We start from the raw sequence: 27,742 nt of genomic DNA, 5'->3' as shown, positions 1-27,742 counted from the left end.
GATCTACCTGTTCTAGAAAACCATTTCTAAACAAAATCTAAAGCAATGAATACAAATTTCCAGCGGAAAAATTATTCTTGCGGCTTGGCAGGCAGTATACAACAGCTCACACAGTAGTTGGCTTTTTGAAGCTCCCATACAATGCAACTTGATTGGCCAGCTCACTTTCAAAGAACCTGCTAATGAAACAAGAAGAACCCCCCCCCCCCTCCTCCCTTTTGCTCTCTCTCTCTCTGCTTAAGGGACTGCTTAACAAACTGCTGTTTTCCTCTGTTTCCCTGCAATGTTCCCTGGTTTGTACTGAGGCATCAGCTAGAGGAACAGGGAGAGACTTTATTCGAGGCCTGCAGCCCAGTAACTGGGGCAAAGTCAGTGTCAATGATGACTCCTCAAGTGAAAAATAGCCTTTTAATGGGGCAGCCCATTCACTTGTGACGCTAATGGTAATAAAATGGCTTGTTCTTTGTCAATGCCCTTTTGTTACTTTATCAAATACACGCTGCAAAAAAAAGTAAATAAAATGAGACAACCACAGCTGCGGACAGATGTAATCACTGCCGTGTAAGTATTTCCATATGAATGTTATCCCTTCAATCAACACACTCTGGAAACACGTCATTTAGTCTCGCAGCATTGTCCAAGCTCATTACTGAGTCCAAGGGTAGTAGCCTCGGCCAAAAAGGACTCACTCACGAGAAGCAGCAAGCATGTCTTAATGATAACCCCGATTTCGCCGTAAATTGATCGGGATGGGATTTTTACTGGGGGACTCGTGATAAACAATTTGACACATTTAGCAGGACAGCTGCTTTTGAGATATAATAGGTACTGACAGTAGACATATAAATGGCGATGGACATGTTAAACTGAAATCGGATACGACAATAAACATTTTACTGAGATGGGAATGTGTTGTGTTCATGTACCAGAACATTTCTGATTTGAGCTGTTTTTTGTTTTTTTTTCAACAACAGGACTTGTGTTTTTCTTGGCCTTGAGAGAAGAATTTGCTGGATGTCGAGTGAGAAGTGGATTGTTATTGAGTCATGGACTGATGTGCCTACAAGGCTCTTAAATAAATCATAACTTGATGTTCATAAATATACAAAATTGTCTGCCAAAAACGGTTTAAAGGAAAGTGACTTTTAATTCTGTTTAACTGGTAGCTGTAATAAGAATTTCATGTAAATAGTACATACTGTATGACGTTTAAATAAGCGAGTACACAACAGGTGTAGGTCTGTCTGTATACTGTGTATATTGGTGATGTTTATTAAAGGGTCAGTACCTAAAAAGCAGTTCTTTAATACAGCAATTCCCCTTATTCTCTCATATGGAGGACATGAGTAAATGAGCACAGGCACACAGAAGATGTGATGCAAAAGAGATAGTCGAGTACTACAGGGCCATTTTGTATCTATATATAGTCTGGCTACACACTCACTCAGCTCCATCTTTACAGGCACTGCTAGAGGAACTGCACATCTCACACCTTTTTAAAGTGCATCTTCTCAGGAGGTGAGATCATGTTCAGAAGAGCAAACATAACAATTGACGGTTATGGACATCTGACTTCATGCCGGTGAAGTCAAACCTAAATAGTACAAAATGTCACAGGAAGAGTCTTGATCGGTCTCGGTCTCGTCTGTTGTCATGTCTCTTCACTTGTCCCCTCATGTAAGCACACATTTACCGATACCTTGCAATCCAGTTTAAGTTGAAGTAGAAAACTAGGCCTGCTCTTGACAATTAATAATAAAAACACATATAAAAATACAATGTTACAAAAAGCGTTACAGAGATTATTTAAAAAAAAAAAGATAGTTCATCACATTTTTATGCTCTCCACGTCGCAAGTGCAGTTCTAGTGGATTCCAGGAAATCGGCTCTGTCCTCTGAGTTTTCTTCCTCCTTCTCCTCCTCCTCTCTCTCTCCCCCTCTCCCTCTCTCCCTCCCCCTCTCTCTCCTGCAGTGCCTGCATCTCTCCTCTCAGCCGGCTCAATCTGATATGCATCTCCAGCCGTCACTGAGTGTCTGCGCCGTGTTCTCCCCTCACATTCATCTGACGCTGTCTTGACGACGGCGGCGGCTCCCGACAGCGCCGAGGCAATGACAGAAGGATGGAGCGCTGTCAAGGAGGTCTGTTGACACTGCGGGCCACACCGTGTGAGAACTGATGAGGACAAGGGGGAGGGGGAGGGGGGACGGGGGGGACAGGGGGGGGGGTGTGGTGGAGTCAGGATTGAGGTTGGGGTGGGATGCAGTGGGGGTGGTGGGGGTATTCTGGCCTGTCCATGGGTAGATTGGCCTGCCTCGTCTCTGGCGGTGGTGGTGGGGGGGTGGAGATGTATATGTGGTGAGTAGGGTTGGGGTTGGGGTTGGGGTGTGATGTGGTGGGTGGGTAGGTGGGTGAGAGGTGGTGGTGGTGGGGTGGTTCTGGCCTGTCGATGGGTAGATTGGATTGGCCTGCCTGGTTCCTGGGCCCTGGGCAGCAGCCAGAGGATAGAGCCTTTGTCCGTCTCTTCGGCTCGACCACTGTCTCCAGCTCTAGTTACAGCAAATCAGCTCCAAGCATCCAGCGGCTGATTGATTGTTTGAGATTTAAGACGCTGATTTACAAATGTTTCGCTTTCGGGGCCCGTCACGCTTGTCGGAGAATCCTGTGAAAATGCTTTTTTTTGTTGTTTGTTTCTGGAGAGCGGGGGGGCAGAAGGGAGGGGGTTGGAGGGGCTTTGAGGTCGCCCTGCCTGCCTCTCTCTCTTCTGTGGAGTCCCTCTCTCTCTCTCTCTCTCAGAAGCTGGACGGCCGGATCATCATGGCAGTGGAGCGCAGGGAGTAGCTGGGCCCTCGGAAGTGGTGCCATTTGATGCCGTTGAGCTTGCGGATGTTGTGGCCGATGGCGTAGTAGATTCCGTTGAGGTTGGACAAGCCGCAGGCGTCGAACCACCACCCTGCGGGGAGAGGCGAGCGCAGCAGAGGTGTGAGTGTTATGTCTGGCAGGCGCGGGGATCTGGAGGAGCCATTAAAGTGTAACGGACACCTCCAAGTGGCACGCCTGACACCTCGCTCCGTCTGCTCATCCTGTTTTTACACCAGGACCGGAGCAGATTCGCTATCCCCCCCAAGCGCATTTCTGTGTTTTGAAATGGTACACTCCTGCCTGCTGAGCTAAAAAGGCAGTGGTTTGATTTCAAAGCAAACTGAAATTGTCTCAATGGGAACCAGGTTTTTCTACCTCTTGCTCTGTGTGCAGAGAGACACCGTGGATTCATCTCTGATTGATTTAATATCACCTCACTCGACGAATGTTTAGTTTGGACGAGACTCGTCAAGTGCTTCTTCCCACAAGTGGTTTGATTATGAATTACAATACAAACACAGGGGGAATCGCCAAGGGCTTCCAGCTGAGTTGGACTAATTAACTCAAACAACATTCAAAATCAATCAAGAAACACAGTATTAAAAAGCTATTTGTCTTGGAGTTCATACAGTTCGTGAAATCTCTCTGTCAAGGCCATAGAATAAATAGCTATGATTGAGAGAGGCACTGTACAATAAATAGCAGAGCTTGAAATCCAATGTGTTTTACAGAATACCACGAGTCTGGAATGCCTTGGCTTAAATGGGGATCATAGGACAGAGTTTAGTGCTGTCTCCAGTTCTGGGCCCGGACTCAAAAGTCATTGATTTGAAAGACCACAGAAGGAAGAGGAGCAGCAAAGTTGATAAGGGTATTACAATTCTTTCGTTTGTCATAATACTGTTTATTATATTAGGACAGGATCACAGTGACAGCTGTCTGTCATGTGATTTATTACGAGAATTCCAAAATATTGTTCTTGTTATGTGGCCAACAAATCCTCTAAGAAACTCAGATGGGTATAGTAAAATGATATGAATCACCACAGAATGCGGGAGTCCCTATGGTGCCACAAATTAGGCAGCCCTGACAAGACGCAGCACATGATATGACACAGTATATGATGTATGAGACATGGTATGATATGATTTATCATATATTACATTATATATAATGACTTGACACGATATGATATGATATGATATGATATGATATGATATGATATGATATGATATGATATGATATGATATGATATGATATGATATGATATGATATGATAAGATATGATATGATATGATATATGATATGATATGACATGATACAGTATATGACATGTGAGGCATCCTAGAGAGGTATGATACCTACCGCCCGTGAGCATGAGGGCACACTTGCAGAGGCAGTTGTCGTTGTCTCTGTCTCGGGTGCTGAAGGCCGTCCCGGGGGACACCAGGCTGTTGACCTGCCCTGCTGTACCACTGTAGCCCCTCAGCAGCAGTCTGGGCAGAGTGGACAGAGATCACACAGCATCAGAACTCATGGGGAAGAGAACAGCCAAGACACATACCAGGATTATCCAGTGGCCTTATCGGCTAGAGAACAACGAAGACACATATACCAGGATTATGCAGTGGGCTTATCGGCTAGAGAACAACGAAGACACATATACCAGGATTACACAGTGAATCTAGCGGCTAGAGAACAACGAAGACACATACCAGGATTATGCAGTGGGCTTATCGGCTAGACAACAACGAAGACACATACATGTATCCCAGGATTACGCAGTGAATCTAGCGGCTAGAGAAGAACGAAGACACATACCAGGATTATGCAGTGGGCTTATCGGCTAGAGTGGTGTAAAAGGCTACAGTGTTCCACTGCAACAGCTGCTTGTGCAGACTCGATTTTATGGGATGATAAAATATGCATTTCATTAGGTGATACTTTCACCTGGAATAAATTTTACCGGTTGTCCCATTTATGACCGCAGTGAAAATGTAGACCTGAAACAATCTAAAAGTAGGGCCCAGGTTGAAGAATCCCTGAGTCACTCATCAATGCGATGGGTGCCAGCACAAATAAAACATAAGTGTCACTGAAACCCAATGCAGCAGTAGCACCTGTACTGCTGCTTCTCACTGGCCAGCTGGAAGCGGTCGTGAAGAGCGTAGTGCGAGTGTCCCTCCCAGTCCTTCAGCTCCACGCGGAGAGAGTACTGCGTCTGGCTGGTCATCTGGTGCACGGCCTCGTTGCCCAGCCAGTGTTCCAGAGCCGGGTCACCAAAACCCTGAGAAAAAGAAATCCGTCGCCACGGCAACGTTCGTTTTATGTGTCTTTAGTCTTTCGCTATGACATCAGAACGCAATTCTGTTTTTTTTCCTCCCGTCTTCTTAAATTCACTTCTTTATTTTTACAAATGAAATTGTTTAAGAGAGCATTGTTTATTGAACTCATCCATTTCTTTTAATTAAATATATAAACAAACATGCAGAGTTTATTTTCCGCAGCTTCTCAAATACAGAACTGGATCTCCAAATGTTCTCTGAAAAAAAAGAAATGAACCTCTGGCGGGGATGCAGCCAAGCTGTCAGACACGGTTGCTGTCGCCATGTTTCATTCTACAGCTCATGATTTGTGAGCTTATGTCATTCGGGCATACCCGCCCGCTTCATCAAAACTTCCACTGAATAAGTAGGAAAACATCTGATAATTTGTCTTTTCTAAGTGCTTCTTGAGTTAGTCCACAAACCAATTCGACGCCTCACGTCTCGGATAGGATGGATGGGGGAGCAGTTGTGGCCATGTGTAATGTACAGATGTTGAAACGAGATAAGCTGTGCTTCGACAGATTGTTCTCACTGTGCAAAGGGTAGCCTAGGCCTACTTGTTGGCGAGTCTGGAGGGAACATTTACCATTTTATATTCTTCCCACCCCCTCTGGAAGTCTGTGCTACCGTCGATCCTGCGCTGAATCATGGTCCATCCTCCCCCACTTGTCTCCATATCACAGAACACCTTCAAAAGAAACACAGACATATAACATTTACATTTGCATGTATTCATATGGCAGACGGTTTTATTCAAAGCCACTTACAGCAAGACTATACAAGCATGATCATAGCTTATGGCCCACTCCACATACAGAAGACTTTCAACTCCATATTCCAACATTAGTATATTGTTACATATTGCTGTTGGAAGACTGTGGAGCTGTAAATGGTTTAATGGAACCTATAGCTGAATACAGTGGCATAGTAAATGAGAGAATCACTTCCATTCAGTTCTATTGAAAAGGGATCCCAGAATGGTGACTGGGAACGTTTGCAAATAGATCAGTACATGAACATTATTAGATATTGCTGTTATTGACTATAATTCCTAGATTCAGGAACATTTCAAAAATCGATTCAATTACCAGAAGACTGCATATAATGTTTGCACAAATATGATTTACTGTTTGTTCTATGTGGATAAAACTGCATTTCAGTCGGACATAAATGAATTTCACATCTGTGCCATTGATTTATTGTAAACGCACAGGGAGAAACAGGGAGGAAGAAGTGAGAGCTTCATGACTCGTACCTTGGTTGGTGTTGTCGCGTTGCCAATGTAAATGTAATGGACTCCGCTGGTGTTGTGACCTGCTTTAAAGGCCTGCGAACAGTCTTGAAACTTCTGCTCTTTCAGCTTTGGCCCTGTCAACAAACACGTACACCCCAAATACTTTTTACATGTTTCACAATCAACTTCAGGAATAGCATCAATTTATGAGAAGAGATTTCCAATTTCAGCGCACATAATTCTTCTCGCCTTAAAAAATATCTGTGTGGTTAGGGGTAGGATTAGTCTGTGGATATGACACAAAATGACAAAACTGCTTCAAACATGAGATTAACTGTCATGTCATTAAGCTGCATGTGATATGAATAAATTAAGCAAAGTATAATTAAGCAAATTACGTTTGCTTATCTTCTTTTCTGCACATCACAATTTGAACAATTTAATTCCTGAGCACTGAGCAAAATATAGCACAAGTCTGTAGCAGTTTGATGTGTATTTTTAGTCATTTAGAAATCTATGTATCGCAAGTATATCTGAGAGCAAACCACCTCTGCCAAATCCTATGGAAAATGTAATGTTTGCCGCTGAACAGGATTTACTTTGGTCAGGGATTAGACAGTGTTATCAGAGTGTGTGGCTCCAACACATGTGAAGCTAATCCAAGACCCAGATACTGCCAAAGAAATCACTGTGAAGAGTGTTGTCACAGCCCATTTTACTCTCTATCTAAACATCTTGGATGAGATGACAGAAGGATACTTTTCCCCTCAAAAAGCTCTAAGACTTACACACCAGTGCCAATGTCTGAAGTACTCCGAACACAAAGTGCTTCAAGCAGATAAAAGCAAGTTTGACTTCTAACTATATATTACTCATTAGTCTACATATTAAAAAGTGCTTCATCAGTCATCTCTGGACTATTCCCATGTCTCATTATTACACGATATTTTAATTTGGCCTTAGCCTTCTATATTCAACATGATCTACATCCAGCAGCCTGAACTCTGTCCCATGGGCTGCAGCTCCCACAAACAGAAGATAGGGGGCAGTGTGCACATCTTAGGTGCAGAAGAGGGGGAACTAAAGGCATACTATGTCAGTTGTTTACCTTCATATAACAGCAAATAAACAAACAAATGTGTACTGGGGAGAACTACCCACCCTCTGCAGCCCTAGCCTAGCTGTCTACAGAGAACCAGCCTTGAAAACATCCCAGACAACTTGCTTGCCACTGTCCCAGGGAATCAGAACTTGCTTTATAGCAATTGTGCAATGGCCTACTGTTGTGTTACATTGTGCTATATTACCTTGTCCGTTGACATGGCTTTTCGGAAATGATCTCTGCCAGTTTGTAAACAAATCCACATGTATGGTGTCCAGGAGGAAGGGTGATAGCCAAGAGTGCTGTTTACGACCATTGTGTAAAAGGCATACTCGCAATTGCAGGGGGAGCCCAGTGGCGCAAAAAAAACCCAAACTGCATTGAATGCCTATACAAATGACCTGCTGAAAAGGCTCTACACACTCAATTACCTCTTTCTCTTGTTTTTCTTTTTCACCTGAAGCATCACTCCTAGCAGTGTTGGTCATTAAAAGAAACCATAGTCAACTGAACCATCCCTCCCAGCAGTGTTGGTCATTAAAAGAACCCATAGTCACCTGGGCGGTGGGCAGCTGATCCCCCGGACACCAGGCCGATGAGCGTGTGCACGGAGGTCATGAGCTGCTGCTGCTGGCGCTGCAGGGCCGAGTTGTTGGAGCTGGCCGCGCGCAGCTGGCGCTCAAGGGCCTCGATGGCCTCCATCTGCCGGCGCACCACCTCCTGCAGGTGCTGCTTCTCCTCCCGCATGCCCTCCAGCTCCGACCGCTGCTGCGACTCCAGCAGACGCACCTTGTGCTCCAACCGGCTGCAGGCAGGCCAAATCACAGCAGGCGCTCGTGAAACAGAACTTTGTCTTGCATAGACATACAGTACAGTACATAGCATATTGCATCTCAGTAGGCTTTCCCAATAACAGTAGGTGGGTTCACACAGACACCTCTTATCTGAATAGAATTAGAATAATGAATAAAATGACGTTCTCATTCTGATTGAACATTCATGTTTATAGTCAATTGGGTTGCCAGCTGTAGTTTCTCTAGCAAAAGCAAAGCAGCAACAAAATAGAACGTACCCCATGTTAACTAATTGCACATATCTTTCATTCAGAATAGTTTAATCAGAATAACAAAACTGTCCATGTAAGCCTTAAGTCCCTTTCACCAAGATGTAACAACACATTTCTATGCATATTTCCCAAACCAACTCTTTCAGAGTTCCCCAACGCAAAACCTTTCTACATATACTTGCTCTTCCTTCCCACTATTTCAGTGAATATATATTCAACCTAGAGACGGCAAGTCAGGTCCTTAACCCTCTCTGTTGGCGTTATTGTAACTCAGCAAAATGCCATATGCAGTTCTACATACTACAGACGTTAGAGTTCAGAGTGGCTGACCAGGGAACATTTATGGGAGCATGGGAATAGAGCGGACTGTGGTCTTTCACTTCTCCCTGGATTTCTGCTGTTGATTGCACGCTAAATGCAAGTGCACTTGAAATGGTGATGAAGGACTAAGAGCACTTGAATCCCCCATGGAGTTGCTTTGAGCAGTGATGCAGTGGCCAATTACATTTGTCTCTGAGACTTCGTGTAGACACATGCACAGTAACCACAACAAGAGCAGAAAACAACAGTCAGCTGTGGATCCGACCTTTGCAAAAGATGAATTACATTAAGTCTGTTTAATCTTGAGGAAATTACTGGTAACTAGAACTTTTATGGGAAATCTGTAAGCCATGCTTCACGGTGGAGATGTGGACTTGCCTCGGTTCTAGTCAAAGATCAGTGTTTAAGCTACAGTGATTCAGCATCACAAACAAACAATTAAAGGAATAATTATCATTTCCTGCAACAAAGGCTCTATTCAAATGGGTACTACTCAGATTCTTCAGATATAAGCAGGATGATTAATCATTTGTTTTTGACAAGTAAATAGTCTGTAAAGGTTTAGGCAAAGAATTTGAGCATTTCTTTTACCTGTTTTTGTCCTGAAGCTTTGTGATCTCTGAAGTCTGCATCAAAAGCTCCTTTTCTAGTTTGTTTGTAGACAATGAGTTTTCCAATAACTGAATTTCAATTCTAGACGTCTGATTCATGACCTAGACAGATTTGAATACATAAGCAAATGTTCAAGTTTATAAGTTTAGCAAACTGTAGACACCAAACATGCTCTCAGCACTGAAAAGTGAAGACATTTCACAAGTAATGGCTATCTTTTGGTGAGTGTGATTATCTGAATTTGCTCTGCAGATCCATCTGGAAAGGAACACATCGATGCCCGTTTCAGAACTTGCTGTTGTACTACAGTACTTCCACGGGCGAACCAGCAGAGAAATTAAAATTAAATTTGTGCATTTAAGTTGACCAAATCGTTCCAGAAGTGCACCAAAGATTTCTTTATTGTAAACAAAGGCTTTATTTGTTTATCCAATTCAAAAGAAAATACACATTCCTGGGTTGTTTATGGTTTGGAAACAAATGTCAGCGGCTCTTTTCCAGACAAACTTATAAAGCAAATTCAAATTTGACAAGAGGTTCATTTAGGTTCATCCAGGCTACACTCTTAAAATAAAAAATGTATGGGAAACAACACAAACTGTGTTGTCCCTATCTGGAGAGATGTATCAAAAGCAACACATTTTGTGTTATTTTCAACACATTCGTTTAAGAGTGCACTGCTCCCATGTTTATGTAATTGAGTGTTGTCATTCATATCATGTGTGAGGAGGTCTGTATGATGAGTCAGACTGGAGTGCAGGTGGAGTTACTGGCATTAGAGAGAACATCAACAAGGATTTGTATTCAATTCTATAAGTCAAAATTAGCATAGCCTATGGGTCCTTTGCAAAGTGCAATGTCATTTAATGGTCAAAGTGTCTCGTGCATGAACTCAAAAACCTTATGGCACAGTATAGGTTATGAATGACATAGTATTGGAAATGTGCCTGTGATTCGTCTCAAGAATGTTTCTCAGTCACCTAAGTTGAGAAACATTCTTGAGACAAATTGACTAGAGGGAGATTGACTAGACTAGAGAGATTGATATCAGCAATAGCGAGACTGACTAGACTAGAGAGATTGATATCAGCAATAGAGAGACTGACTAGACTAGAGAGATTGATATCAGCAATAGAGAGACTGATATCAGCAATCATTCTTCAATCTCCCTAGTCTAGTCAATTTTGTCAAAGACAGCAGCGATATTCTTACATGGCATAAAGAAAAAGTTTTGTATGACATTATGTAATATATTACATGTATATAACAATAAATCTGTCTCTGATTGACATATCAATAAGACATGTTGCATGCCTACATTACCTTGGCTTCTACAACATTTAGCTTCAGTGTCTGCTCTGCAGTTTTGGTCAGCAAATTGGTTCCGATCTTCAACATCGTTGCTGTTTGGTTATGGACAGCATTTGCGTGGATCTGGACAATCTCTGTTTTGATGTTCTCCTGAATATAGTTTTCTAGCTGGTGATAAAAAAAAATCAAAATAGAAAACAGAGAAAATAGTTAATCAATGTGTGTGTGTGTGTGTGTACTGTATGTGTGTGTGTGTGTGTGTGTGTGTGTGTGTGTGTGTGTGTGTGACTTTCATACACTAGTCACCATGAAAAGTTGATCAAAGCCTGAGGGGTTTTCAGTGTTCCTGTCAGATGCCAGTGGGCATGTCACCCACTCTCTGTCCATCTGGTATATGCCTTACATTAATATTGCATCCTAATGTTACATTGATAAATACATTCATATTGTGCTTGTCGTCACAAACTCTCACATGGCACCCTCTTGTTGTGTTGAACAATAATCACAAAGGAATGAGACACACTTTGTCCCATCACAGATACTGGGTCTCCTTTTGTTCATTGTTCTTTTTGAAACCACATCATTACTAACTATACTCATTGCAAATTAGTGTGCATGTCCATTAGCTGTTGCAGCTGACTGATTTAAATGAAAGAAACGTTGGCCATTCATGAGCATTTTGCAAGCCGAGGATGAAAAATGTCACAGGGCTGCACTCTGAAATTGAAAGCATGGGGGCTGGCACCATTTCAGCTTCATAACAGAACTCAGAATGCTGCTTTTTCAGCAACATCACCTCGCTAATATATAATTTCTCTGACATGCCCACAGAGCAAATTGCTCCAGCGTTTTTCCGATATGTTGCTGTGCTGGAAATCAGCTTGTTTGTTATTATACATGAGCTTGTTCCTTGCCTGGGTGACCCTCTGTCCTTGGGAATCAATCAAGGTGCAGCGCATTGACCCAGCAGGTCCTTGTGTACTCTAAATCCAGCAAAAGTAAATATGCCATCCTCAGGATATAAAAACACCAAGAAGGGACGAGCGGGAGATAAATTTATCACAGTTGAAATAAACACAAGACTCCTGGGGGACCTCTGCCCTCCTGATGTGGCTAGTAGGGAGCTGGAGCAACAGCGCTCTGAGACAGAGACTGCACACAGCACACAGCTCTACTGTACCTCATGTTCTCCACACGCCACCGCATTAAGGCACTGTACAGAGAGAACCGGTCCATTCCCTTGTCACAGAACTGAGAAGCTGGCTGATGGTTGGCTTGTAAAAATTAATAGTCACAAACAAGACGCAACAAGGCAAAAAAAAAAAGTTGGCTCCCTGCAGCCATTGTGTGCCTTGACCAGTTAATTGACCCTAGCTTCCTGCCTTTGGATTAAAATTACACAAGACATGCCCATATTAAGAGCTTGAGAACACAGATAGGCCGGCGAAAAGGGCCTGCTCCAGTGCTCCTAACTTAAAACAGATGTCCCGCTTCAGCGTGATCACCGCGGCCCTGACAGCAACGGGATGTGGAGAATGAGGAATAGTGTAAATCGGACATGTGTTCGTTTAACGAGGCACCTCTTAACGAGGCAACTCCTTGGACAATACCTGGGAGATTAGGTGGAATGGGGGGTCATGTTTAAGTCTTGTCACCTGGTCTTAATGGGGTGTTTTAAAACAGTCCATACCGCTTGGAATGATACACAGCCTGTGTTGAAATGCAATCAGTCAAGAAAATGTCTCCGTTAGAAAGAGGACAGCAAATCCCAGCTATCTATTAGTTCTGCCCGAAATCCACCTTTCCACTTTACACAGAATTGAACAATCTTGTACCTCTCCCAAGGGCCCGACTCCCATTCACTGTTGCTGTTAGTACTAAAACAGCTTTAATCCCTTCTACTGTCTCCAGTGTCAGTTCAAGACATGCATGGGCTAGTTTACGGCCTCAGGTCAATACCGATTCCTTCTGGGTGCGTGGGATTCTCGTGTTAATCTGTGTAGCTACACAAAGGCCGACTTGCTCATTTCCTAATGACCACAAAGTTTCCTTAAATCACTCTGTAATCAGGAGGGGAACAAGAACATTGGGACACTGCAACCTCGGCTTGATTGAAAAGTGCAAGCCACGTAGGTTTAGTCCTGTTATGTATCAGTATCACGGCTCTGAGGTAAAAGTGAAGTCACAGCACGGAAACGTTTAACAGCACTTAGGATATTGATCATTCCATGAGGTGTGTACATACTGCACAGCAGTGATTTTTCCCCTAATGAAAAAAAAAATCTTTAAAAAGAAGGGGGAAAAATACAGCTGAGATAAGCCTGTGTGCACTGGCGCAGGGCAAGCAATAATCATGAGAGTTGATCTTTTGTTTTTCTTATGATTAGATGATAGGTCAAGTACAGCCAGCTTTGATTATATCAAACAATGCTTCTACTGTGTGCACCCAAGCAGCATTTGTACCTGTTTGTACTTGTAGGATCCAATTGGCTGGAAAAAGCATTTTTTACAGTCACTCGTTGGTTCACTGAAGACATAAGTGCAATGAATGCAATTGTGAGGATGAGACAAATTGGAATGTCGCAAAAACAAAAATGCTAAATTGAGGGATCAAAAAGGTAAAAAATAAAGAGCAGCTTTTCTTGAAAATATTATTCTGAAATGCACACTGACTTGTAACCTAACCTGTGTTTATTCACCTGTCAATCTGTGCAAAGACGTCTTTCACAACTCCCATCAAAATCTGTGGCGTGTGGCTTCAATCTGTGGCTTGACGTTTCCTTAGCTATATACATTTCTAATTAATTTCGGTCAAAAAAATGAATGGTAGCAACACTTTACAATGAGATCTCTCTTGGTGAGAAAAGGAAGAATGTTTGGCTTCAGGTCAATATTTGAGGAAGTCACAAATTCACTATAAACTAACTAACGTGTCGATCAAACTCCACGGTCTGTAATATGCGCTGTGTTTCCAGGGACCTTATAATAAGTTTCATGTACAGTGACTGTTTTTCGTACCTGGGAAATTGAATATCTCTTGCTGATTGCCATTGCTGGAATTGGCTCAAAGAACTCTGGATTGTCGGAAAATGGTTTCAGCACCGTGTTTTAGAACAATCACATCAAATTAACCGTTGCTGTGTGGATGACTTGTAATGGAGAAATGATTTCCTCTGTTTGGGTGATGCAGGATGCAAGGCGAGTCTTTGTTTTATTACCTTCTACACTTCAAATCCAAAACGGTAGATCTGGCAGGACCGTGTGAGGTCTTGCAGTCAGATTTTCAGCCAAACTGCCTTTTCCTGCAGTATCTACAGGTGCTTGCTGGTGCAACTGTTGTTTGCTTATATTAGTGAAGAGTCATTTTGTGGGTGAGAGAAAATCTGTTCACAGACTGTTTACAAATCTTTCTATTTACAAACACTGAGGGTCAAGTAGGGAGTCTACTCTTGCTTCATTGTGGCATTACACAACACTTAAAGCCATTCAAAATCATAGCTTGCTGAAATGCACTGCTGTGCCACAAATGTTTATCCATGAGAGATGGCCCTCCTTCAAATATTACTCAAAATTGGAATTGATAACAAAATGTATCTGTAAATATTATAGTTATATGAAGATAGCTGTTTATAAAATGGTGTGTGTGTGTGTGTTCTTGTTGCATAGTTTTTACAGTGACTCACTATGCAGAGTGTTCTCTTTTGGCCCACATCACTCATTGACAGGCTTACTTTGAGCACTGTTTCATCCTTTGTGCAAAAAGGCACGGCTAAATTTACTTAGGTGTGGGAGTGGGAACTATGATAAGTGACCAGCCAATTTAATTTTAGCCCTGGGTGTGAGGCTATTTGAACACAGTTGGAGCCCCTCACCCTACCCCCCCACTCCCCCCTCCAAGCCAAACAGTGATCTGCTATGCAGGGAGAGTCGGTAGGAATAATGGCCCAGAGCAGAGAGGATGGCGAGCACAAATAACTACCCCCCCCACCCCACCCTACCCCCATTGAACCATGTGTCCAAGCATCTGCACATTGTCCTCTTGTTCCTGTTTCTTTACCTTCGATTAAATAATTACTTCCATTGTGTGCTGTGCGTCCTCTGCCGAATGAGACTCTTAGTACTTGTCCCCCGGGGTCCGCAGGAGGGTCAGGGAGGTTGCCAAACCCCCGCGTTCGAGCCGCAACAAACATCTCACTCATCTAGGCCCAAATCAGGACCAGATGGGCAAAGTCAACAACGGGCACTGTCGACAAGCTAAAGGTCTCGTTTAATGTCCCTTCTCAGGCTAGTGTATTTATTTGTTCACTTGCCTTCCCTGGTGCCCGCTATTTCTCCGACTCGTGTCAAAAGACCAACGCCATAAGGCATCAGTCTTGAACACACATGCCTGTCTCAGCGCCTGCTCCGAGTGATCCAAGGCCTTGCACCACTGCTCTGAGATGTTGCTTTTAGAAAAAAAAGGGGCTATGTACAATTTCTTCTGAATTGAAAATTAATAGTGCATTTCAGCACAACAGTGATGGTGATGGTTGGGTGGGAACAGCATTGTTTACCTTGGCACCATGCCATTGGCTCCACATGGCTTAGTCATGGTTGACTACCCCTGGTAGAGTGAAGGAAGAGCCTAACCAAAGAGAGAGGGAGGGAGGGAGGGAGGGAGGGAGGGGGGGGGTGCTATGCATGAGATGCATAGGTACAATGCTTTCAGCGGCAACTCATCCAAAAACAACACGGAAATGTTTCATCTACTTTTGTTTTCTAGCATGACCATCCCTCGACAAATTCCAGACCAATCTGCCTATTGTCTCGAAAACCTGCTTGGACGAACGCAACTCAAGCTTAACTCTTAGCCTACGGAGCTTAGCGTGCGCAGCCATGTCCAGTACGTCCTTAACAAGTCTGTGTTTGTGGTCAAGCCTGGCCTAATGGACTGTGTAGAGCGCGCGGTCTCAGATGAGCATGCCCAGTGTCCCCCCGGAACATCTTCCCACAGAAGCCGAGTGATTAACGCGGGCCCATAAATAACCGCACAAGCACTCATCAGGGGAAAGCACACAGTGGCACCCACACAGAGCTGCCCCGGCCATTAGAACCAGCGGTGGGTACCCTGTGGGAGGGCTACCTGTTGCATCCATGCCCACTGCCCTTCACTGGGACAGGAAGAGAGAGAGATGGACAGAGACGGAGGGAGAGAGCGAGAGAGAGCGAGAGAGAGAGAGAGAGAGAGGCTAGTTTGTTAGGGGCAATAAAAAGGGAATGTTGAGCCCCGTCATGGCTAAGAGCCCTGGCGTGGCGCCAGAGGGTAAAAAGGGGACCCTGGGGGATTTTTACTTCTTCTCTTTTTTTTGTTGCTGTGTGCACAGTCTGGATCTTCTCCAGCTCACAGAGAGCCACATACTCCACCAACCCCCCCCATACACACACACACACACACACACACACACACACACACACACACACACACACACACACATACACACACACACACACAGACACACACACACACTGCCTGCCTGCCTCCAAATCTCAACATGTTCGCTTGCCAGCTCCTTCCCATCTGGTCACTCTATCGCCATGGCTACGGAGAGCTCCAGTACTTTGCGGACCAATATAGATAACGGGCGAAACATGATAAAAGAAACAGATCTGAGCAGAGCAGAGTAATGTGAATGATAACCCAGGTCCATTTGTAAGAAGCAAAAGCCTCCCCTTTATGGAAAAGTGATGTATCACTCTTGACTTCTGTGTGATCATATTCCTGCAGCTACGTGTGATACGAGCTGATATGTTCTAAGTAGACGAATACGTCTCCGATGAGGAGCTATCCCATTGAAACCATATGGCTGCAGCTGCTGCTGCTGCTGCTGGTGGCTGGCGGCAGCAGTATCAGGCCGAAACATTCATACTGTGGACATGTTGTGGAAAGGTCCCCCCGGTGCGCGCTCCACTGGAAGTAGTCTTGTTTCCTCGGAGCAGAATTCGTTAATGAGCCAAGGGCTGCTGTGCACTCTTCGGCATCCGCCAGCGCTGTGATTATGAAGGTTATTCAGACTAAATTGCCGTTTCTGATGGCTTTATCATCTGCACCACTCCCCCAGCGCTGGGCGGCTTTCAAAGTCAAAGATCGCTCAACTACACATGTGGGAGGACATAAAAAGCAAATACAAAATCCAGAGCGTGACCCCCCGCTTGCATAATGCATTCTGTTATTTCATCACAAGGAGATGTATACTGTACATCATATGGAGTGACCTGAGAATAGGAGCGCCATGGACAATAATATCAGTGAGAAGTGCTGTCATCTATCACACTCAGTACACGTGCTGCTATTGCTGGCACTTTACGCATTGTTTCTAGATCACAGTTTAACATTTTACAGTTGTCCTGGCGTACCTTCAAGTCAGTACCTATGAGGTAGCCCTTGCAATAAATTATAACTGATAACAAAGCACAGCTCTTGCTTAATCTTCATTACTTGATGATGTTTTGCAAAAACATGCTCATGCTTATTCATGATAACTCATTATGACAAATGTTAGTTTGATGCATATATAATTGGAGAATGTGTTAAGCAACTCACTGGTGTACTATTGCTTCCTGGTTCGCAGGGTCTGACAAATAAACCTCTTGACATACTTCTAGCTTGTTGTGCCAAAGGATCGCATGAATACCCAGTAGATTTCAGTGTGTGTGAGTGATTCATATCTTAACTCAAATGTTTTAGCATGACTGGTTCATGACTGATGGTTAAATCTTATTGCATATTTAGCTTGATACACAGAACTATAGCCAAGGAGTTGTATAATAACTTTAGAAAAACATGTCAGTATACTGAACTGATTCTGGTGGTATCATGAATAAAAGCACATTTTGCAAATTGCAGTGCAGTGCATTGCCATTATCTGTCTGTCTAGGTGCCAGACATAGTGTGTATGTTGAAGCTAATTCGCTCAATTAGTTTGAAGTCTCTAAAGTGATCGAGATAAGAACATGCTTGAAATCCATACAGGCTTCTAGAGGACTTGTAGCACTTCATGTTGTTTCCAAGTTTGCAATTCAAAACAGCCATCAGTGCAAATTATTGCCAACATTTATCTGGGCAAGTTTTTCTAGATACTTATCATTAAGTTCACAATGGTTTACCATATTTGTGTTCTATATGTAAGGTATACTCTCAGTCAAGGCCTAGAGTGATCACTTTGATAAGTAAACTGGTCATATCGAAACATGTTTGATGATGACGGAGGTCCAATAGTCCAATGTTTATGACAATAGCGGTGGTATTAAATGGTTCCTAGAGTGTTGATGGGTGTACATGTGAATGTGGATAATACAGGGTGATTTTTGAATGGTAAAAGTTGCAATAGGTGAATAAACTCTATTGAGAGGTGAATAACCTCAAATAAGAGGAGGATAAACTGCATTTACTGGCATTTAGTCTCCACTACAGCCCATGACTCATGGTCTACAGGCAGAGCTCACAAATTCAATGGGGTGTTGACATTACTGCCCTAGCTATGGTGTGAGAGAGATGTGCGACATTTTGTCAAAGCTTCTGAAAAAATAACAGATATGGTAAAGACTTGGCTGCCTCCTAAGAATAAAAAAGACATTCCCAATATAAATGTCCGATCCCCTCAGAGCGCACAAATCAATGTGAGGACACTGGGGTCATCAATACACTGAGGATCACAAGACACTTACTGCTTTGTTCCAAAGTCGCCCCCAAAGTGGAACATAAATACTGAAATCAAAATGAAGCGTTTGTTCTTAGCGTTTCATAATTGCTTGGAGGTGAAGGTTTAAGACCATATTTGATTGAGCCAGATTCCTCCATTAATTGCCATTATCAAAGTTACAGTTCAGCTGGAAGTAAAACATGTTTACTTTGCAATTCAAATCTCGCTGCGACCAATCTCTGTTTGACCACTGACCCTTGTGCATAGGGAAAGAGCAGATGTAGAGTGAGGGGCTAAGATTCCTCTCCCAAGCTAAGATAAACAAACAATCCCCAGCTAATGGACACTGCCGGGTATAATCCCGCACAGGGACAGGGCGTAAGACAGACTACCGAGCTCAACGCTCCAACTGAGGCCCAACTGAGCGCAGGAGTCAGGGGGTGGCTCCTCAGTTCAACATGTGCTCAACGCACTGAAGCTCCTCAGTTCAACATGTGCTCAATATGCTGAAGCTCCTCAGTTCAACATGTGCTCAACGCGCTGAAGCTCCTCAGTTCAACATGTGCTCAACGCGCTGAAGCTCCTCAGTTCAACATGTGCACAACGCGCTGAAGCTCCTCAGTTCAACATGTGCTCAATGCGTTGAAGCTCCTCAGTTCAACATGTGCTCAACGCACTGAAGCTCCTCAGTTCAACATGTGCTCAACGCACTGAAGCTCCTCAGTTCAACATGTGCTCAACGCACTGAAGCTCCTCAGTTCAACATGTGCACGACACACTGAAGGCCTCAGTTCAACATGTGCTCAACGCGCTGAAGGCCTCAGTTCAACATGTGCTCAACGCACTGAAGCTCCTCAGTTCAACATGTGCTCAACGCACTGAAGCTCCTGAGTTCAACATGTGCTCGACGCGCTGAAGCTCCTGAGTTCAACATGTGCTCAATGCACTGAAGGCCTCAGTTCAACATGTGCACGACGCGCTGAAGGCCTCAGTTCAACATGTGCTCAACGCACTGAAGCTCCTCAGTTCAACATGTGCTCGACGCGCTGAAGCTCCTGAGTTCAACATGTGCTCAACGTGCTGAAGCTCATCAGTTCAACATCGCTGAAGCTCATCAGTTCAACATGTGCACAATGCACTGAAGCTCCTGAGTTCAACATGTGCTCAACGCGCTAAAGGCCTCAGTTGGAGCGTTCTCCTCCTTATCAAACGTCGCCAGTGGTTTAGAAGACTCAAAGGGGCTTAGGACGCTCAGGAGACTTCAGATTTGTATGACATCATGCCCTGATGAAGGCCAATATGGCCTTAACATGTACATGTAGATGTAGGCCCATGTGCTTTTATTAAACCAGCGCTTGCCATGTCATATCAAAGGCTTTTTATTATTTAAAAAAACTGAAGAAGTGCCTCTGTGCATTCCTTTCTCTTTTGGTTTCCAGTGGTTTCTTAAGACAAGCAGCTAGGAAGAGCACCTACTGCATGAACAGTGCTTTTGGCCTATACCACTTGTGACTGGGAGAGAAGGCTCCATTCTTCCCATGGAAATACGGGATGAACTTAATTTTGCGATTGGAAAAAGATGTGTCAGATTTGTTGTTTTGTTTCATATTTAACATCACTATGCAGACACTTAACCCAGGTCAAGGTCGTATTGGCAATTTAGTTGTTTTTTTGCACAAGTTTCTTCAATTATTGGTCTTTGTTGGCGGCAATTACTCCAATATTTTCCCATATAAAAGTCAGTGGACGATGAAATATTGGATATAATTGAGTCCAGTCTACAAGAATTCAGTGCAGTGGTCTTCACTTTGTTAGACATTCATCATTGAGACATGGAGTGAGTAAGGTAACTTTAAGCTGCATTTCCCATATCCAGCAAAGGGACTAAACTTGGAACTGGAGACTTGGACTGTTTTTATTCAATGATTATCAGTGATTATCATGTTCACTTGCAATTTCACCAAATGCTAAGAGAAAAACATTGTAATAGGAATTCTGGTAAAAAATGTAATTGGTAGATGTAATCTAATTCAAGTTTAAATTAGCTCCATTATTAGTTTAGTATGTTTTATGAGATGGAAGTATTTTCATCTGGGCAAAGTTCAACTCTGCAGCCTGCTTAACTAACAGATATTGTAGCCAACCAGACAGGCCATATTCAGCATTGTAGAATGTAAGATCTGTAGAGCTTGCGTTCTGCAGCATCTGCAGCTTGAGATTGTCACCAACTGAATGCCTTTCATGTGCTCTGATGATAGAAAAAACCCCTCTCTAGTGTCTCTAGTTTAGTTGGCCTGTTTTGGGCTACTGTAGTAGAAGCATGGTAGTAAAACATGGTGGATTTCGTGGAAGAGGACCCACTCCCTATGTAGAAATGAAAGGCTCTTGCTGTGCCAAGGAAAACACAACGATTTGTAGTTTCAGGTGATTATACACTAACGAGCACATAATTATGATACTGTGTACAATTTCTGCTAATGGTTCATCCTAAATCCTTCATACAGCTCCTTTAGGCTGACCATGTGCTAAGGGGGCAGATATGACCTCGGCACATCATGACAAAGGAACATGGACTGGACTTGAGACAGTCTGATTAGTAGACTACCTCAATAGTTTTCTTTTTGTATCTGGCCTGCAGCTTGAAGAAGGTTATTCATGGTCATTTTATTATAGATGAGTGAAATGTACTAATTATTCATCCTCATTTGATTATAGAGTGACCTTTACTATATTTTTCTGGCTTATTCACTCACTGAAAACTCTCTAACTTTGCTACGAGTAATGCTAATCATGTTTGCTGTTTGCTTGCCACACAATGATTCTCTTTCCTTAACTATGAAAGTCAATTGAAGCAATGAGTCTAAATTCTCTGAAACTTGCAATACTAGCTGAAATACATGAAGACGTTTGTATGATTGGAATTCGGCCTAGTCTGGGTGTGTGTGTGTGTGTGTGTGTACAGGGTCTCCACCGTGGTGGAGCAGCTGTCTACGACTCCGGTGAGTCCAATAATGACCGCTTATTAAACTCAGAAGAGAGGGTAGGTATGGAGTCAACAGATGATGTTTACATGATATATGCTTTCCGTCTGAAAACAGTCTTCTCAATATTCACAGCCTTGTAAAAACAGCGCTTTGCATCAATATCACGCTTAATTTCACCAATCCAATGTCCCGTTGGAGCGCTTGGTGGATGGTTCCAGAACAAGATATTTCCTGGCCTTCCCCGGTTGTTATCAAATTTGTCCATTTGCTTTAGGGGTGCAGAGGCAGTCATTTGTTACTGTGTTAACTGCCCATGACATTTTTTATTTGGAAGTAGGAGAAATGATGAAAATATATTACTGGAAAATTAGTCAACCCACAAGGGTATCCACTGAACAGAGTCTGTTAGGACAGAGTGAACATTTCAAGTAGTTTGCAAGTCCCAACTCTTTTAGCACATAGCTCCTTAACACTAACCTGCAATAGAGAGGCAGAAAAACACGGCCTGCTTGTGTATTTAAGTTGCAGCTACTGTGCAAATTGCCCTCAATTCACTTGGGGGTAAACTCGCTGTTGATCAGAGCCTGATATGCATCTCAGACCATTTATGGAATGTTCGCGTCGCCATCAAAGGCTTGCAGCAGTGTTTGAACTTTGGCTCGCCTATCTTGCACTGGCCATAATCGCGAGAACGCGTTGGAAAGAGTGGGAGCTGTAGCAGAAGACTGACCTCAAACAGCTGTTCTTCCTTACTGCTCTCTGCTGCTGCATGCTCTGTAGGCATACCTCACAGCGCTTCGTATCTTTCATACATACGGACCAACATGATTCTCTTCACCCAAGACTCATGTAATTCATAACCTCAAATTCAAGGACATTGCCATTAGCATAGACATAATTCAAAGCTGTATCAGTGACAAAGGCCATACATTACAAAACCGGAAGCACGTAACATTTCCATACCAAATTGCACGCCACTATCTTAAGCATTATTTACATTGGGTCATGTAGAATTACTGAGACGGACTCCAGATCACACGCTTGATTAAAGGCTAATCTATAAGTTATCGGATCATATTTTGTTGTGCTAAGATCTAACTGCCATAGAATACACTTGCTCTATCCCCAGGGATTTAGATGCAATACAGAGATAGGATTTCATCCAAAGTCCCGTACATGGTCACTTTTTCATGGAAAATAACTTGTCACTTGTTGACTGAGTTGTCCTTATTATCAGCCTGTAATAGTCTGGTAGATAACCACGAATATCACACATCGCGAGACAACTTTTGGGCTTCACACTGGCAAAAACACAGAATGAATAATAAAGTCTGATGACAAACCAGACTGCATGTAAACACAGACTGACCGCTCCGTAAATATGATCTTATCAAAACTCGGAATTGTTTTGTTTTAAGGCTGCATTACTCGGGGGTGCTGAGTTAGATCATTGCATTACCTTGGGTTGTTAGAGCCAGCATTGCCTTTTCTGTACAGTCTCTTTATTTGTGCAGCCTTTGTTTTTCTGTTTAGCTGCCACTTTTAGACTTCGTTTTTAGAAGCGAGTCTATTCAGGGGCCGAAAACAAAGGGCCCTCTCAATTAAAGGTAATATTGGGGAGCCGAGGGACGTTCTTATCTGTGCGTAGGAGGCGGCCGCAGATAGCCTACTCCGATGTTGACTGATGTCAGTGCAGGCGACAACTCAGGGTCCGTGGCCCCTGTCAGTATCGCGGTCTTTGGCTTTTCGGAGACACTTCCTCAAGAATGATAAACATGAGCGAGATGTTTATTTAACAAACCCGAGCCCGATCCAGTGATCTGGGCCAGTCCAGCGCGCTGAAGATCCATCAGCCCCCCAGGGCGGGAGCTGCCTTAAGCCAGGCCAAGGCCCTGCTGTGACACAGCCTCGCCTTCACAACGAGAGCACCGAGAGTTCAAAAAGGAAGTTGAAAACCCTTTTCTTCGTTGTTATTTTTCTTTTAAATCATGTCTCTGACCCGGCCTTGTGTGCAAGCCATGAATAATTCCATTTGCCTCCTTTCAGATGTCCTCCCGATTTCAGGCGCAGATTCTCTACTTCGGCCTTCCTTTCCAGCCGGTTTCTGTGCACTTGAACAAGGTGGCACGCCTCCACTTGGGTCGCATTCCCACTCCATGGTTTCCCCCACTCTGCCAACAGTGGCTTTAGGTCCTAGGCCTTTCCTTCCTTTTCTGCTCTTACTTTCTCACTGTTTTCTCCAAACCACTTCTCCAGCATACCTCTGCTCTCTCCCAGAAGGGTCCATTATTTATTTTGAGCTCTGGACCAGCATTCTTGACAGCAGTATGTGGCTGGCTGGCTGTGTTGATGGAGTTTTTGATGTCTTTCCCCGCAAAGATTGTTTGACTGATAAACGTGTAATCCGTCAGGGTTATTGCGGAGTTTTGAGGGAAGCCCATTACGAGTGCCTTTACGAGGCAATAAAAGACACTGAAAAGGCACCCCATTCCCTGTGAAGTGCACTGCTGTTAGCGGTGTGATTCTCAAGCTCTCCCTACCACCAACAACTCCCTCTGAAATCCCCAAAGATAAATGAAATGAGCAATAACCTGGAGACAGAATCCATTAACAGGGGCTTCAGGGACTATTTAGTGCGCTGTTGCATTAGGAGAAACACCCCATATTAAAACAATCTTTTCGGGGATTGGTATTTTGACTTTGGCTTTTACAGTTAAATTACTAAGGAGGACCTCTCAGAAAGTCTGACTTGCCAATTATTTGTGTTTTTATTGTGCATCTGTAGGCTGTTGATAATGGGTGCTGATTGCTTGTGTCATTAACCATTATTACACTTGTATTTAAGCAGTTGGGAGAGCCCTCAGATGTCGAGAGCCAAGCCTGTCCAGCAATGGCATGTTAATATGCATTATCAGTGCTGGCCAAGTGAGACACACACTAAAACCTGCATGCCTGACCAAGCATTATGAAAGGCATTTTAGAAATGGTGCCATACTTCGATCTCAGAAATGTCTGAAGAATAAAATGAAACATACTTTATACATACTGTGTATCAGATAGAACCCTAATTGGGACACACACAAACCAAAAAGTTGGCTTACATGTAAACCATATATTTAATTGAGACTAGTGCAAAGACTATCAATTGACTATCAAAACAATCAATTGTTTAAACAGAAGAATCGTATTATTTCTGGAAAACATGTTCATTTTAAATTTGAGCCAGCAACACGTCTAAAAAAAGATAGGACCATGGGCATGTTGTGTTGCATCAACCCCTCTCGCAATAACATTGGAACAGAGGAGAAGTTCTCGCTGAAGCTCTGAGAATGTGCCATTCTTGCCAGAGATAGGATTTCAGCTGCTCAGTAGTCTGGGGTCTTCTTAATCATGTTTTTCTTTCCATTATGCACCAAATGACAGGTCTGGACTGCAGACAGGCCCTTTTAGCACCGAGACTCTTCTACTGTGGAGCCACACTGATGGAATATATGCATGTTTTTTTGTGACGTACTGTATGTACGAGCTTTCCAGATATGGTAGCATATCCATATTCATATTTTGTTCATATGTTATTTGGAGGTGTTCCAGAACCTATGCACTGATTTTTCATTTAAGAAACATGTCTGTTTTAATGCAATGTCATCTGAAGATCACGGGCCAGCCATCCAATATTGTTTTTTCCAGTCCTGTTCCATACATACAGAGATCTCTGGATTCTCTGCATACTTGAATGGCATTATGTTGTATAGATGAAGAAATCCCCAGATCCCCACACAGGTTTACACAGAGTGATGAATACCTTTACATCTTCACTTCTGCGAGACTCTGCCTCTCTGGGCTGCTCTTTTCACACCCAATCACAGTGCAAGTTTAACTAATTCATTGTGAAAAGTTCCTTCTTGTATTTCTATTAAACACATCATTAAACACACTTTCCAGCTTTTTGTGGACCCTGTCCCAACCTTTTCGAGAAGTGTTGCTGTTCAAAATGAGCGTGTATATTTAATAAAGTGATTCTGTTTTAATTTACATTTTACACATCATCCCAACTTTTTGGAAATGGGGTTGAACTTCTGTATGTAGCATATAGGGAGATATACTATACTTTACTTTAAACTTTAGATGATGCTTAAAAAAGAATGATCTATTTTCCTTGGAAGCAAAGGATAATTCAAATAGCCTGGAGCTGTGCCCCATAGCTGCAAATTCTTTCATCTATGAATGTGGAAGAGTATACTCCAGTTATTATATGAAAATAAGCAAACAAAGTTCATGGGGCTGCCTATGTATTTCCCTCTCCCCCTCTATCCCTATCTCTCTCTCCATCCCCCTCTCATCTCTCTCTCCCTCTCCCTCTCCCCCTGTCATCTCTCTCTCCCTCTCCCCCTCTCCCTGTCTGTCTATTTAACGACGAGTCAAAGAAGCTGATCTGTATTCACTGCAGCGTGCGGTTTCCACTGGATATCAGGTTAAGAGCCCTCCAACACTTCAAAGAGTAAGAGTTCACTGCATCCTTGCCAGACAATGGCTTCATTTAGGCTCAGCCATTTGGCATTAAACTAAACAGCCTCCCCCAGTTAAGTGCTTCTTTAGTGCTTGTGTTTCCAGGCCTGTGGTTGGACGCACTAAGGTTTTCGGTGAGCTTGAAAAAAAAAAAAAAAAAAACATCACCACATCACCAAGGCTGGGAGAGGGATCAGTTTCCTATGTATGTCCTGTTAAATAAAGACATCAGGTATTGGCATTTTTGAAATACCAAAAAACACCCCCCGTCCTGCACCCCCAGGACACAAACGTTTAACAAGATTACTGTTGTCCGACTTTGGATCTGTGTTAATTGAATGATCTTTTTTATCTCTGTGTTCCCTGCGGAGACTGGAGCAGGGGGCCAGTGGCCTCCTTCCTGTAGAGGTGGGGCATTCTCCAGCTCCGTACTTGACCTGCCGCCTTTTATCAACGTGGGTGGCGCCTGCACTGCATTGCAGTGCGCACATGCGCTCACATGAAGGGGAGACTTACATCCATGCGTCGCGCACACTCATCCATGCAAACCCACACGCACACACACACACACTTTAACACTTGCTTCATTCATTGCTTCAGTCAGAGAGGTTCGCAACAGCATAGTCAATGTAAAATGTCACATTTTACACCCAGTGCTAATAGCTCAGTTTGACATTTTAAGGGTTCGTTTGGGGACTACATGCTTTCAGAGTGCAATTTTGTGTTATTTGGCAACATGTTTTGATATTTTTTATATTATATCATTAAACACAAAGTGCCTTGTGAAATCTTATCAAATCATTGGAATTTTCTCGCTCTCTCTCTCTCTAAAAAAGAATATGTAAGATTATGTAAGTCAACAAATCTTTCACATGTGACTGTTATGACACTTCACAGACCATTTAAGTGTCTATTCCCCCATCAACATTCAACAGATGTCTCGGTCCTAGTTGTGCATGAAGTATTTACAACTGCCGGTAACAAGTTCATGCTGCTCGTGTTGAGCGCAAGTGAAAGTGGAGAATTCTGTACATGCAACCTCTCTGAGTAAACACCGGCGGACGATTATATCAACAGCGCAATGACGGGCCACCCACACACGATAACGACATTAGTATTTTCATAACGTTATGGGCCGACGAGAGTGAGAGTCCAGTCTTACCTTTTGCAGCCACTGCGTGTTGTTGACCATGGCCGTCTCCAAGTGCTGCAGCTTCTGGCTGGACAAGTCGGTGTCGGCCGGCAGCGGCGGCGGGGCATCCCTCTGGACCACGTTCACGCCGCCATATTGGTCCCCCGGTGTCGCCTGGCAACCCTCCACCTCGGGCAGGATGAAGGTGTAGCTGCACTGGCCCTGCTGGACGCGGTGGAGCTTGCGCCGCCTCTCTCCTCCTCCTGCACCGCCACCGCTGCGCCGGTGACCCCCACCTCCTCCACCACCTCCTCCTCCTCCTCCTCCACCCCCTCCTCCCCTCTCGCCTCCGGCAGCCACCACCACACCGGCTGTCACTGTCACCGCCACCACCAGCCCCCACTCGAGTAGCACCAGTCTCATACCGTCCACTCAGCCACCTGCGGGCTTATGTTGGTGTGTGTGTGTGTGTGTGTGTCTGTCTGGGGAAGCACCTGTGTCTTGGTGTGAGTGTGTGAGTGTGTGTGTGTGTGTGTGTTGTAGCACTGCCTGCTCACTCACCCCCTCACGATGGTGGTGGTGCTGCTGCTGCTCATGACTCCAGAGGA

General features: G+C 43.8%; 1 protein-coding gene across 1 annotated transcript; it reads right to left on the bottom strand.

Annotated features, from left to right (window-relative positions):
• Positions 1-930: 930 nt before the first annotated feature.
• Positions 931-27,730, bottom strand: angpt4 (angiopoietin 4). The gene is made up of 10 exons (XM_062545718.1): positions 27,696-27,730; positions 27,165-27,411; positions 10,846-11,001; positions 9,502-9,623; positions 8,081-8,328; positions 6,443-6,555; positions 5,774-5,875; positions 4,981-5,147; positions 4,226-4,356; positions 931-2,951 (listed from the first exon to the last, which is right to left on the bottom strand). The coding sequence occupies exons 1-10, from the start codon at positions 27,728-27,730 to the stop codon at positions 2,791-2,793; spliced, it is 1,482 nt and encodes a 493-aa protein (XP_062401702.1). The 3' UTR covers positions 931-2,790.
• Positions 27,731-27,742: the final 12 nt, after the last annotated feature.

This window comes from Sardina pilchardus, chromosome 9 (assembly GCF_963854185.1).
Source record: "Sardina pilchardus chromosome 9, fSarPil1.1, whole genome shotgun sequence".
Classification (NCBI taxonomy): Eukaryota; Metazoa; Chordata; class Actinopteri; order Clupeiformes; family Clupeidae; genus Sardina; species Sardina pilchardus.
The sequence above is the reverse complement of the archived record's forward strand: the minus strand, read 5'-3'. Positions and strand labels throughout refer to the sequence as shown.